The sequence below is a fragment of the Nanorana parkeri genome, unplaced genomic scaffold, assembly GCF_000935625.1.
Source record: "Nanorana parkeri isolate BGI_ZX_2015 unplaced genomic scaffold, ASM93562v1 scaffold1346, whole genome shotgun sequence".
NCBI classification, from domain to species: Eukaryota; Metazoa; Chordata; class Amphibia; order Anura; family Dicroglossidae; genus Nanorana; species Nanorana parkeri.
In genome coordinates, this window is record NW_017307614.1 from 261,283 (window position 1) to 275,800 (window position 14,518).

Here is a 14,518-nt window from a genome sequence, read left to right on the forward strand (position 1 = left end):
AAAAAAAAGGATTCCAGCCAGGGAATCATAGCTGAGTGAATACAGCATGAATAAATATAAAATAATTGTTTTTTCCATTGCTTAATTAATATTATATAAAATAAAGATTAATTTATCTTTTGACCATGCCGTATTAATATAACATGGGCCGGCTGTTAGTTGTGTGAATGAGGTCTTAAGCTAAATTAAGGTTTTTTCACTTTTCTACACAATTCCATCTGCTTCCATCCTATCCATTCGCCATCTTGTGGCCTTTTTTCAAATGGCACGTTGAGATTTTACTAACTTTCGTTGAGTACAACTTTGTGACAATTTAAGCAAAGTAAACTTATTTTTTGACAGTCATGTTGTCTTTTGAGTTACAGTTCTTCATAATATTAAGAAACTGACCTAAAATCATTATTTTGTATTGCTTTGGAAAAAATGTGATCTGCCCCTTTAAGAAAAAGTATCGGTAATTGGTATCGGCGAGTACTTAAAAAAAAGTATCAGTACTCGTACTCAGACCCAAAAAAGTGGTATCGGTGCATCCCTACTGTAAACTAAATAAACTTTGGATAAAAGTTTGTCATATACACATATAATAAACATATACATGATTTGGATATTTAAAGCATAAAGCACGGCCAAAAAATTACTTGGCAGCACTGGCATGTATCAGTTATATGATAAATGATTGTGGCTATAAAGGGCTACACAAGACAGTTTATTTGTGATGCAGATTTATTGATACCAAATACACACTTAGCAATGTAACATTTCTCCATGCGAGTTTAGAGAGTTTAGTCTTTCTCTTACCGCACCACATCACCAGTACCACCCAGTCCACCAGCAACTTCCAGTAAGCGGAAACCATTTTAGCCTCATACAGAACTCTCACTGTTATGTGAGTGGTGATGGCGCTTATGATTACATGGAAAAGCATAACTGTATTGTTTTTGATTGGATTGATTCCTGAAATGTGTCCAAGTGTAGTATATGTCAAGCCAAAGCCGTTCTTCCTAGTTTTTAGATTGAGCGGGGAAGGATTAAAGCTCCTATCACATTTTTACAGCTATATGGGGCTGCTTGGAGACACTTCCCCTTACTTCCTGTCCTGCTGAGATATGTAGCGAGAATATCCCTGGAGGTGGTTGGAGCAGGGCACATAATTTTCTCCGAGGCGAGAATGGCGGCAGGGGTCGGTGTCGGGGCCAGATTAAAACTTTTACAATTAAACAGACAGAAAAGAAAAACATTGTGTTTCAAATGGAGGGGGGTTAGCAGGGGGGTAAAGCCGATTCTTAAAGCGGAGGTCCACTTTAGGCTGCTTTTGCATTACCCTTGACTTGTATCAGCAAAAAAGCAGTTTTGAAAATATATAAACACTAATGCTCTCAGGTTTAAAGGAAAGTACAGTAAGTTGTTTAGCTGTGTTCACATTAAAGTAACTCTTGGTAGAACTTTTACATTGTTATAGGTAGGGATGCACCGATATAACGGCCGCCAAAACATATCGGCCGAAAATGGCCCTTTTGGCTCAATGCCGAAAGTGCCATTTTCCTGCCGATAGATTGGCGCATTCCTGTTTTCGTTCCTCCCCGCTGGGCGCTGCTCTGTGTCCGAGCGGGGAGGAGAGAAAGTGTGACAGCCGTCCGAGCGCTGTGGGAGGAGAGCCCTGTGAGTGGCCGGTGTCTCTCCTCCCACACCGCTCAGCCTCCTATCACAGTCCGGTAGAGCAGTGTGGGGGCGGAGACAGGCCGCGCTGTAACAGGAGGCTGAGCTCTCCTCCCTGCACTGCCCTGCCCAGCCTCCTGTGACAGCATGTCAGAGAGGAGAGCTAGGTACAAACACTCAGTGATCGCTGAGTGTTTGTACATAATTGAGGATATAGTATGGTTACTATATCCTCAATTGTGAATGAATGGGAAGTGATCTACTTCACTTCCTGTTCATTCATAATTGTAGTTATAGTAAGCACACTATGTTCTCAAGTTATGAATTAACAGGAACACTCATAGGGGATACAGAAAAAGAGAGAGGACTTTATGTCCTCAATCTCGTTTTCTATTTTAAAAGCGAAATATCAGGGGTCTGTTTTAGACCCCTAATATTTCCCCGAAGCCCCTAAAAGTAAAGTAAAAAATAAAAATATTAAAAAAATGAATTCATAAATACATATAAATATAAAACAATTAAAAAGTTTGTAAAATATTAAAAAAATTAAAATAAAAACATTTTTGGTTTCGGACTGACAATTTTTTTCATTTCGGTTTTGAATTTTCCATTTCGGTGCACCTCTACTTATAAGTGTGCTCTTACATTTTCTATTTGTAGATTAAGGGAGTAAACTCTCAATTTACAATGATCCTGTCTCCTATCTTAAAGTGTATCTAAACCCAAGAACAAAAAAAAAATGATGCGGAAAAATGTACTTGGCCTAAGTCTGCGTCAGTGAGGAGGAAGCATTTCCTCCGTCTCCTCCCCTCCAGTTCTAAAAGATCTCTGGAAGAACAGAAGGGTTTGCAGAAACACAAACTAACATCCCCTTTTACTGGACCATCTATTATTGTTGATAACCTTTTTGACGGATAGCGAAATTATTCTTTTGTGTTTTGTTTTGTTGCTGTTTTTGTTGTTTTACTGCTTCACTTTTGTTTGCTTTCAAATATTTCCTATTAGTAGATAGTTTCATTCTGATCTTTTTGCAGTCAATATTCTACTACATCTTTTTTTTTCTTCTTTATTCATAACAAATCTTTTTTCTAAAGTTAAGGTGCCCATACACTGTACGATTATCGTACGAGAATCGCGTGAAATCCCGCGATCGTACGATAATCGCAAAGTTTATGGAAGGCGTGCGACCGTTTCTACTGTACGGTCGCACGGCTTCTGTCGAACAAGCAGGCTTGAAAACCTGCCGAGAATTGTACGATTCTCAATGGGTTAGTGGCCTGTTTGTTCGACAACTGCCGAACGGGCGCACACTGCCCATTTGCAATCATCGGAAGCCCGCCCCTCATTGCAGTCATCGCAAGTACGATCTGCCTGTCCAAGATGGGCAGATCGTACAAGCTTTTCAGTAGCTTACAACCATCGCAAGACAAAAGTCTTGCGATGGTTGTAAGGTGTATGGGCACCTTTTAAAGGGATTATCACATAACTGTTAAGTACACATAAGCTTCACCTGTGTTCTGATATCTTTCAAGTGGACTACCCAATGTTGGATTACCATAGATACTACTTTATTTATTATAGGTATTTGTATAGCGCAGGCAATTTGCACAGCACTTAACACGCTGTACATTCACATGTGGCTCAGCTGGTTTCCCTTTCTCACACACTTGAGTCTTTTTTGCAGTTATAATGACTTTTACAATCCACTTTACAGTAGTCGGCTACATATGATGACTTACTTGGTAACGGCAGGCCGTTACATTGAGTGACTTACTTCCTTGGTGGATATAGCATCTCACAGCCTTGCCAGAACAGGGCACTGACTTGCAGGTAGTACTTGTTCAGCCTTTGCCCTTCATCGGCACAGGACTGTTTGTTCTAGTCAGCATGAGCGATAAAGCACCATAGCAGTGACTTCTCTGAGTTTCCAGAGAATTGGGCACACACAAATTCTGTAATGGACTGGTTTACATGAAGGGTTAATTGTGTAGGTGTTAACATTCAACTGTTAACACTAATACTAGGTTATGGAGCCAACTCAAAATGTTCAGGTGATGAGTAAACCAATATATCTTTTATTTTAGTTACATACAGGAAATTTTGACAGGTCAGAAGCACCATTGTAATGAACAGGCGAGTACATGCTAAGGGTATTTGTTTTTGTTCTTTGTACTATAGGAGTGACACCCCACAGGAGAAAGAGATCAGCAGTGAGACTTTGTGCCAAAACCCAAGTTCTGAAAAAGACCAAGAGAGTTTTGTTCTTCTTGAAGAGCCAAAGAAACCAGAAAGAAATGAGGTATTTTCCTCCATCTTCTGAGGCTAGTCCCAGACATGAGATGGTGAATGGAATATCCAACAACATTTTTGTTAAAGGAGAGTTTTAGTAAAGTTATCCTTTAAAATCCCCCCAAGCTTCTTTCCAGAGTGTTATAATTAAAGTGACATTAAACCCTCAGATTTTTTAACATAAAACAATACTGTAATGTGTGCCTTACTGTAATCCATGGTAGTTTACCCTCTCTTTGCTGCTCTTCCTTTTAAATCTATATCTGTTCTCATGCTGGGGGAGAACGTCTGTTTTGCAGCAGACTGCCTTGTCTCTGGAACGGATACATGGTGTCTGTGTGTACGTTTGCAACCTGAGCCAGCACTACAGGAAGAGACACTCAGCTGCAAAGGGAAGTTCTCCCCCAGCATGAGAAGACATGAGGATTTAAAAGGAAGAGCAGCAAAGAGAAGGGAAACAACCATGGATTACAGTAAGGCGCACATTACAGTATTGTTTTATGTTAAAAAATCTGAGGGTTTAATGTCACTTTAACTGTCCACTCTCGAGTAAGCGTCCCTTTTCCTTTTTATCTTGCTTTCTGTTTGGATGCGTTTTATTCTCACCTCAAGCAAAACAAATGGCAAACACACTCATCAATTTGTTACCAGCTTTACAGCAAGGTGCACATGGAAGGGCTTCAAACAGTAAAACAGCAAAAAGTTTCCAGGCACACTCACTAGCCAGCATGCAAAAAAACCTGACTAATCACTAAGGTTAAAAACAGAGGTTTAGATACACGTCTTCTGCAGAAAATGTGAAAGCTGCACAGCCTCGTCAAGGCACCTCCACATATTGCGGTCCTAACTCTACACTATGAGAGTCTCCATCTTGGAGCACATGAGGCAAAAGATTAAATTGGGTGCAGGTTTGTCAGGAGGAAGCCCAACCTCCTTATAGGCCCAGGAACACACAAGGGATCCCGCACATCACAACGGCAGCTGAGACCCTCCCATGCGTCACTGCACCAAATCAGTCAAGCAAAACAAATGGCAAACGCACTCATCAATCCGTTACCAGCTTTACAGCAAGGTGCACATGGAAGGGCTTCAAACAGTAAAACAGCAAAAATCTGCAGAAAATCTGAAAGTCGCACTGCCTCGTCAAGGCACCTCCATATAGTGCGGTCCTAACTCTAACAACGTCTTCTGCAGAAGACGTGTATCTAAACCTCTGCTTTTAACCTTAGTGGTTTACACAGGTTTTTTTGCATGCTGGCTGGTGAGTGTGCCGGGAAACTTTTTGCTGTTTTATTCTCACCTCATTCTGTTCCTGGCGCCTCTGTGCCAATAGCAAGCAGACCCTGCCGGAGATCCTAGAGCCAGAATAATTTGATCCGAGCTTAGCATGTTCTTCATTTGGGTGACCATTTTTTAGCCCCGTGATGGTCAAATTTCTCCAAATGCATCATTGATCTGTTAACTTAAAAAGAACAAGCCAGACAGATTTTCCAGACTTTTTTTTTTTATTTGGGATGTATTTCAGCTTCAGGATTCCACAGACCAATTTGAAGAATATTACAGACAGAAACTGCGTTACCAGCAACATCTGGAGCAGAAGGAACAGCAGAGACAACTCTACCAGCAAATGCTTTTCGAAGGGGGAGTGAACCAAACAGAAGAGGCAGAGCATCCACAGAATCTCACCGAGCAGTTCCTCAATAGGTAATTATATGATGATTCTGCAAACACTCCGATATTTAGGAAAGGCATGTTTTTCTTCCTGTAGGAATTTAGGTGTTTGTTGCACAGTTTGGGCATATACCGTGTTTCCCCGAAAGTAAGACCTACCCCGAAAATAAGACCTAGCACTAGCTTCAGGGATTTCTGTAATATAAGACCTACCCCGAAAATAAGACCTAGTTCGGTGGTAGGTCTTATATTACAGAAATCCGCTAGGTCTTACTTTCGGGGTAGCTGCGCATAAAGACCTAGTGTCTTATTTCGTGCAAAAAAATAAATAAGACAGTGTCTTATTTTCGGGGAAAAACGGTATGCATTATCAGATAAAAACGTATAAAATGGATTTCAGTCTCCTAACAGTGAGGGCTGGAATCTGTTTTTCATGCAGAGTAACAGGTATTTTAAGGCATTTCCTAGCAAGAATCTGCCACAAATCATGACATTTGGGGATTCAGAACTATAAAGGTGTCGGACTTCAGTTGGGATTTCAGCAAATAAAGTTTTAGGGAGATCTATGCCAACTCGCACTTCAAGGACTCTTTGGCATTACTATCCCCATCCTTGAAGCTACTCACTCATTTCCTCTTAATTAAGCTTTTTCTAAACCTAAAAAGTCACACACAAACACCATCATGTTGGGCAGATGTAAGCACTACATGGAGCTCCCCTTTCTCATCCCTTCTTATGGTTCCTGGCATTACAAAATGCCCTTTTTACTCAAATCTGTAGTCATGTGACACTCCAGTCCAGAGTCTTCTCCCTTGTTCTGTTTACAGGAGGCAGGGTCTTTCTTCCCATCCTTTCTGGCTCAGAGATGAGCTTTAAACACCATTTGATCTAAATCAAGGAACAGAGGCAATTTTAGTGCCATTGATGTATTTGTTTCACACCTTCCAATGGTGTGTGTATTTGTGCTCTTTATGTGTGATGTGTATGCTTTATGTGTTATCCATAGCGGTATTACATGTTTTTTTCAAAACAGTCAGATTTGTATACTGGTGGTGCATGTCATAGACCACTAGCAATTTGTTTTTAATTTTTGTATCCCTCTTAAGATCAATCAAGAAGTTAGGAGAGTTGAATGTGGGGGTGGAGCCTCTGAATGAGGACATTCAACCAAAGACTATACAGCACAACGGTCCCAGAGAGGGCAGCTCTTCAGTCACCAATGGACTTACACCTCCAGTCTCGTCTTCATTGCTTAGAAATCCACAGCCCGATGGACAAAGCATCAGTACCAGTACCCCTCGGAAGCGAGGGGTCGCTAGCCACATCCCATTTCCAGAGGAGTCACCTGTGTATGACGTTGCCAGGTCAGTGAAATGATGCGTCTGTTACCAGTTTTGAAACCGCGTACAGATCTGTAGAGAGAAGGTAAAACACTGAAAAATCAAGTATTGTAAATGATTACTTGCAGTGTTTTCCTTTCTGTAAAGTATTTGTATTCACGTTGAATGTGCCTTCAAACTTGCTAAAAGTGATTACTTCAGGAAGACTCAATTTCCCAGCGCGGCCACTTCTGTCCTTGCAGGTCATAGCTCTCTCCACTTGTGGGAGTGTCTAATTACTCCTTGGCCCTACTCCTTTCATGCATTGCCTTTTATGTAGCTGCCAGAAGAGGAATACTATAGAGCCGGGGTAGCCAAACTTCTACACTACAGCTGCAGTGGAAACTACAAGTTCAGTATGGCATTGCAAGACTGTGATTGCCTCAGGCATGAGTTCCGGAGGTAGATGCATGATGGGATTTGTTGTTTCCCCACAGCTGGAGGGCTGACGTTAGGCTAACGCTGCTATGTAGTGTCACTTGGGTTACATCTTTGAGTCTGTTGGGCTTGCTGACATATGCAAGAGGGCAGCACCGGCAGCAGTCTACACAAGAGGGTCTTTATAAGCAAATAAAATTAATCAAATACATTAAATGCACATATGATCTTATGGAAAGATGTTTGTTGAAGTGAATTGTCTGGCAACAAGGTCTCTTTAAAGATGGTGCAAGTTCTTCAAAGCATTGGTCTAGCAGTGAGATCCAGAGGCTGGAGATCTGACTGTGTTCTACTTACTAATGATTTCTCCAATTCTAAATGTGATCAGTCGCTGCCTTTTTCCTTGCTTAAAGTAGAAGAAGGGATTGATTAAAAAAGGTCCTCTCCTCTTCACTTCATTCTGTTGGTCAACGTTTGATTTACACTGAACTAGAACAGTGTGGCATTAAACATTGAATAATCTGCATTAAGAAGATCTTTTTTTCACAGGTGTCAGGAAAAGAAATGTAGAACTGTAGTTATTTTTATTGAAAAGTTACTGTCTGTATTAACTTTTGACTGATCTACTTTTTAGTGCAACAGAGCCGGGACAATGTGAAGAACCTGCAGGTGCTGGATCAAGGAAAAGTTCAGAGGTAACAACACATTCCGTTTTAAAATGATCTCTGAAATTAGAGAGTTAAGTCTCCCCTTACCTTAAAATGCTTGTCAGTAAATTGGCAACTGCTTTGTACATATCTGTAACGGTGCTTTAGTAGCTTTTACCACACGAGTGTTTCTGTGCCCTAAATTTCATTTTAGTGTATTTTATCCTAAAAATACTGGTTTGATAAACATTTGCGCAAATACCGTGCGACATAAAAATTTGCAACTAGCACATTTTTATTCTACAGGGCCTCTGCTTTCAGAAAATATATAATTGTTTGGGGTTTGAAGCTGTTTTGTAGCCCAAAATTCAGATTATATCATGTGTGGGCAAATAGTAAGAAATTGCTCCGGACAGCAAGTGGTTAATCAGTCATGATGTCATCAAACAACTGAAAACAAAGTTCTTATTTGCACATAAATACAGAGGACATCAATGGGCAATATTAACCACTTGCCGTCCGCCCGTTGCAAAAACACGGACGGACAGCAGACTCACATGGGCGGGTTGCCGTAAATAGACGGCATTTTTTTTTCCTGCTCGTGCGCGCACGGGCAGGAAAAGCCCACCCGTTCTTTACAGCCATTGCTGGCTGTTTGACATACAACCGATCCAGGCCGCCGCCTGGAGTGCCGCCCCCTCCCGACCCCTCACCGTCAATCCCGGGATCCGCTAGCCCATCTGCGGCCCGGGACCGGCTCAGGAGGTAAGATGGGAGGGAGATCAATGCATCTTGGACTTTTCGCCATGGTGCCTCCGTTTCTCAGGTTTGTAAGGCCGCGACTTGGTCTTCGGTTCACACCTTTGCCAAGTTTTATAAGGTGGATGTTTTGGCATCTGCGGATGCTGGTTTGGGGCGCAAAGTGTTGCAGGCGGCCGTTTGAGGGAATTTTTTTGTTTAAGTTGGGTTTGTTGTTTCTGTTGGCCCACCCCTCTTTTTTGGTACTGCTCTGTGACGTCCCGAAAGTACATGATCTCCGATCTGTTCCCTGTGTCCTTCAATGAACGGAGAGAAAAGGATTTTACGGTGAGTACCAAAATCCTATTTTACCAAAAAATTGGCTAATCATAAATGTTTTATAATTTAATATAGCGGAAACTGTTAATTTTTTTTAATTTTCGGTAATTTTTCCTTAATATAGTAAAAAATAAAACCCCCAGTGGGGAATAAATACCACCAAAAGAAAGCTCTATCTGTCCCCAAAAAATGGTATAAAATTCATTTCAGTACAGCGCTGCATGACGGAATAAATGTCAGTCAAAGTACCGCAGCGCTGAATACTGAGGAAGGGGGTCTAAACAACGCGGACTTCAAGTGGTTAAATGACCGCTGTTGATTTGTAGTCGCATATTATTGTTACTGTCCAGCCATTTTATAAGCGAGTCCAGTAAATCGAGCAGCATTTGCAGATCTGTGGAAGGAGGATAATTTTAGTTTGGGAATGTTTCTGATGCCTGTAAAGGGGCAGGATTGTGAGGTACACAACAATGACATCTCTAAGACCCCATTCACACTGAGCGACATGGAAATCGCGCGACTTTGAGCGACGTGTCGCGCGACTTCTTCCTATTGGGCTGTATGCAATCAGGAGCAATATCGCTCAAAATCGCTCTAAAAAAGGGTCATGTAGGAGCGACAAGCTACCAGCGACGAGCTACAAGCGATATTGAGCGACGAGATGTGAACAGCTACATTGAAATGTTTTGGTGAAGCTACATAGAGCGATATAGCGCGGAAATATGAGCGATATCGCTGCAAAAATCGCTCCATAAATCGCTCAGTGTGAATGGGGCCTAAGTGCAGTGTCAACGACAGATATAGGAGGTTATATATAAAAAGTGTGCAGAACACACGGGGGAATTTATCAAAACTGGTGCAGACAGAATCTATGGCAACCAATCAGCATCTCTCTTCCGTTTGCTCGGTTGAGATTTGAAAATGAGACAGAGAAGCTGATTGGTTGCAGTGCAAATCTGCTTCAGATTTTGTCTGCTCCAGTTTTGATAAATTCCCCCTCACTGTGCCTTCTTAAAAAATGTGTGATGTTTCCACACTCTGAATCTCATATACACTGTGTAAGATGTGCGTGAAGTACTCTTGGCTGAATCTAGCTGCTGGTATTGGGGTATGAACATTTTCAGTGGCATATACCTCTGAAGCTCTTTGGTGCACAGCAAATTTTCAACCCTTATACTTCCAGCACCAAAACTTGAGCCAGCTTTGGTCTTATTTAGTGGATTCTTGATTGTACAATACAGGACATAGGCAGATTAAGAGTCAACTGCACACTGGCCAGAGCTGTAAGGACCCTCATTTCACTCCTCCCACTCCCAGGAAATCTCCGTTTTTTGCCAGTGTTCTTAGGTGATGATTCCTCTCGTGTGTAATTTAGCTTCCCTTTTTTCCTTTGGTACTTCTGACAAGTTCCTCCTGGCCATGGCAGCGATTTTGCAGCTTCTGGATCAGTGCCCTATGGTAAAAGCTTTGAGAACCTACCTGGCCTCCGCTGAACAGAAGACGCAGGACTCTTCTGAGCTGGCAGCGCTATTGTACAAGGAACCGTTCCTTGTTCCTCATAAGAATAAGATCATTCTCAGACCTAGTCCTTGTTTCATCTTATTCAGGACATGTCCTTCCCTTGTTCCCTCTTACTCTTCTGTTATGTGGGCTTGTTTTCTGTGTTGCCCACCCCTCTGTTCTATTGCTTTTGGGCATCTTAGTCGTCTCTGAATCTGCTTGCATCCTATACTATACGATCAAGGAAATAGGACTTTTAAATTGCCAGTAAAATCAGTTTCTTGGAGTACAGTACAGGACACAACACCCTCCCCTCTATTGCTTGTTAAAAAAAATAAATACTTGGATGTGGGAGGGGTTATATGAGGGTTCTCACAGCTCTGACCACTGTCCAATCACCCCATGGTACCTGCCTATTACCCAGTCATCTCTGAATCTGCCTGTGTCCTGGAATGTACTCCATGCAATGGATTTTACTGGTAAGTTGGAAATCCTATTTTTAATTTACTGACAGAAGGTGAGATCTGTTTGTTTGCCAGGAGTCCCTCTGCATTGCTGTATTTAATAAGATGTTGTGTCCTAAAATTAAATCGTACCATAACCTAGTTGTGTCCTAAATTAAAAATGGTGCCATAACCTAACTTGCAAGTTCTGTGTTCATTTTACAGCCTGATGGCAAACAAAAGCAGCAGTTTGTCTGTCTCACCACTTTGGAGGACACACAGGCAATTCGGGCCGTAGCTTTCCACCCAAGTGGGTCGCTGTATGCTATTGGATCCAATTCCAAAACACTAAGAGTCTGTGCATATCCAGAGGTTATTGATCCCAACGGGTAAGATTGTGGTGCATTAAGAAGCAGTGCACAGCATTGGTTACAGTAACTTTTGTTCACTTAACATCTTATTCAGGACATGTCCTTCCCTTGTTCCCTCTTACTCTTCTGTTATGTGGGCTTGTTTTCTGTGTTGCCCACCCCTCTGTTCTATTGCTTTTGGGCATCTTAGTCGTCTCTGAATCTGCTTGCATCCTATACTATACGATCAAGGAAATAGGACTTTTAAATTGCCAGTAAAATCAGTTTCTTGGAGTACAGTACAGGACACAACACCCTCCCCTCTATTGCTTGTTAAAAAAAATAAATACTTGGATGTGGGAGGGGTTATATGAGGGTTCTCACAGCTCTGACCACTGTCCAATCACCCCATGGTACCTGCCTATTACCCAGTCATCTCTGAATCTGCCTGTGTCCTGGAATGTACTCCATGCAATGGATTTTACTGGTAAGTTGGAAATCCTATTTTTAATTTACTGACAGAAGGTGAGATCTGTTTGTTTGCCAGGAGTACCTCTGCATTGCTGTATTTAATAAGATGTTGTGTCCTAAAATTAAATCGTACCATAACCTAGTTGTGTCCTAAATTAAAAATGGTGCCATAACCTAACTTGCAAGTTCTGTGTTCATTTTACAGCCTGATGGCAAACAAAAGCAGCAGTTTGTCTGTCTCACCACTTTGGAGGACACACAGGCAATTCGGGCCGTAGCTTTCCACCCAAGTGGGTCGCTGTATGCTATTGGATCCAATTCCAAAACACTAAGAGTCTGTGCATATCCAGAGGTTATTGATCCCAACGGGTAAGATTGTGGTGCATTAAGAAGCAGTGCACAGCATTGGTTACAGTAACTTTTGTTCACTTACTAAATCTGTTGCTTCCCAGAACTCACCGTTTCTTTTTTTCCTTTAAAGTCCTGCAAATGGCCCTGTGCAACCAGTGGTTCGATTTAAGAGGAACAAGCATCACAAAGGGTCAATCTACTGTGTAGCGTGGAGCCCCTGCGGGCAGTTACTTGCTACAGGTTCTAATGACAAATATGTTAAAGTCCTACCATTTAATGCGGAGACCTGCAATGCAACTGGTAAGGTCATTTGAACTTTAGTAATTATGATTCAGAACAAGTGGATTTGTCCAGTAAGTTCATGCAAAAACGAAGTGCAGTAACCCATAGCAGGCAGATTTCTATTTGCTGAAGTCAGCTCAGTGTAGGATGAATTCTGATTCGTTGCTGTGGGTTACTGGGCTTTCCCTAATGAAAGAAAACTGCCATGAAAAAAAAGAATAGAGGCTGCCATTGGTGAGCTTTCCTATCGGAACGGCTAGTTTCATAGCTGTCATGCTAACCCTCTTGCTTCAGTTCTTTGGTTTACTGACCTGTAACCAGTTTACAGCCAAAGACTAATGATCCCCCCATCACCTTTTGGATCAGTATACTCCTTCTGGGACCAGAGAGTCACCATGACAGCCAAGCAACTAGTGTTTTAAGAAGGTGGTCAGCAATGCTAGCCACTGTATTTCCCCCACGATAGGTTTACTTGAATTAAACCTGTACGTCTGTTACTATTGTGCAAACTGATGCCTCCCCAATCCATGCTATAATGTAACAGTATAACTATATTGTGGGATATTCACAAAATAACAATCTGTGACCTCTTGTCCAGAGTGTAACTGTAAGTATCAGTGTCACTTCTGGTCTGTAGTAAACAAAACACCAATAGAAAATGTTGCGTTTGCCTCTTGCTAGATGTTTTTTCTATAACGTTACTGTTACCTTGCTTCTTCAGGTCCAGACCTGGAATTTAGCATGCACGATGGTACGATCAGAGACTTGGCATTCATGGAAGGGCCGGAGAGTGGAGGTGCCATTCTTATCAGTGCAGGAGCTGGAGACTGTAATATCTATACCACAGACTGCCAGCGGGGACAGGGGCTACATGCATTGAGTGGACATACAGGTATGCATGACAAAGAGGACATCTGTTTTTTGTATTCTTTATTCAAACTCCTAGCCAGAAGGGTATTTGTACTTTTTGTGTGGCAAAGATTTAACTACTACTTCTGATAAGCGGGAGACATAACTGCGTCATCTTATCGTCCTACGAGGCAAAAACTTGTTACAGTAACATAAACTGAACATTTCTCGATCAAAGCTGAAAGTAGTATTAAACACTGAATGTTTTTTTTTTTTTTTTAACTGAATGCATTCCAAGCAGGCAGTGAAACATCCCTCAGCACATTTTTTTGCTTTATATATGTGCAAAAACACTTACATTCTGTCCTCCTCACCGCCGCCGGCTCCATGTTGCAGACTACTGATTAAAAGGTTGTTAAATTCTGCGCTTTGGAATATTCCTCAACAGACCATCGATGGGAAGCTGCTGCACTTATAGATAACCTGCTCCAGTTATAAAGTTAAATAAATGTACAGCGCTAGGGGCCCAATAGGCAGCATAATCTGAAGGTGATTGGGTAATAAATAACAGTTAATATTGTATAAATTATTAAATATATTATATAAATTAAAACCTAATAATCAGTAAATGGAAAAATGTGCAAAAAAATGTAAAAAGGTTCATATACTTGTGCAAAGATTAACATGTGCAAAAAGTTGGTATAATCATACACATCTACATAGAAAGTGAATTGATTGTCTTATAAATATATGTCCCATTAAACATAAACCTTATAATTCCACTTGTTTATATCATATCTATATCATATCAGTCCATAATCCATAAGTGAAATTATATCAAGTCCCAAAAGTGCTTGATGATCTCTCCAGAGATTGTATTTGTGCCATGCAGTCACCACCTCAAGAGTGCACTCTCACCAGTGTCTCCTCTAGATGTTTTCACAGTGATGTCCCATAGATCGATAAATCTCCGTATTTATTGAAAAAAAGAGCTCCTCATTGTATAGTAGTCAAGACCATTTATTTACGAAAATGTGAAAACTCACGTTTAAAAAAGAAGCAACCGGCCGGTACAATTCAACAGGCGCCCAGGAGCCCGCACTTCCTTGTTTGGTGTGGTATGAGATAGACCCGCCCCGACGCGTTTCGTCATCAAAAGACGTCTTCAGGGGGAT

The 14,518-nt window shown here is 41.4% G+C and overlaps 1 protein-coding gene across 1 annotated transcript in view; it reads left to right on the plus strand.

Annotated features, from left to right (window-relative positions):
- The window catches only part of WDR47 (WD repeat domain 47), a 49,126-nt gene that overhangs the window by 29,931 nt on the left and 4,677 nt on the right, over nucleotides 1-14,518 (plus strand). Inside the window, exons 6-12 of the mRNA XM_018569513.1 lie at nucleotides 3,835-3,955; nucleotides 5,471-5,649; nucleotides 6,723-6,980; nucleotides 8,008-8,068; nucleotides 12,067-12,230; nucleotides 12,343-12,512; nucleotides 13,216-13,386. Of these exons, the coding sequence (XP_018425015.1) occupies nucleotides 3,835-3,955; nucleotides 5,471-5,649; nucleotides 6,723-6,980; nucleotides 8,008-8,068; nucleotides 12,067-12,230; nucleotides 12,343-12,512; nucleotides 13,216-13,386 (1,124 nt within the window). The remainder of the gene's footprint in view (nucleotides 1-3,834; nucleotides 3,956-5,470; nucleotides 5,650-6,722; nucleotides 6,981-8,007; nucleotides 8,069-12,066; nucleotides 12,231-12,342; nucleotides 12,513-13,215; nucleotides 13,387-14,518) is intronic.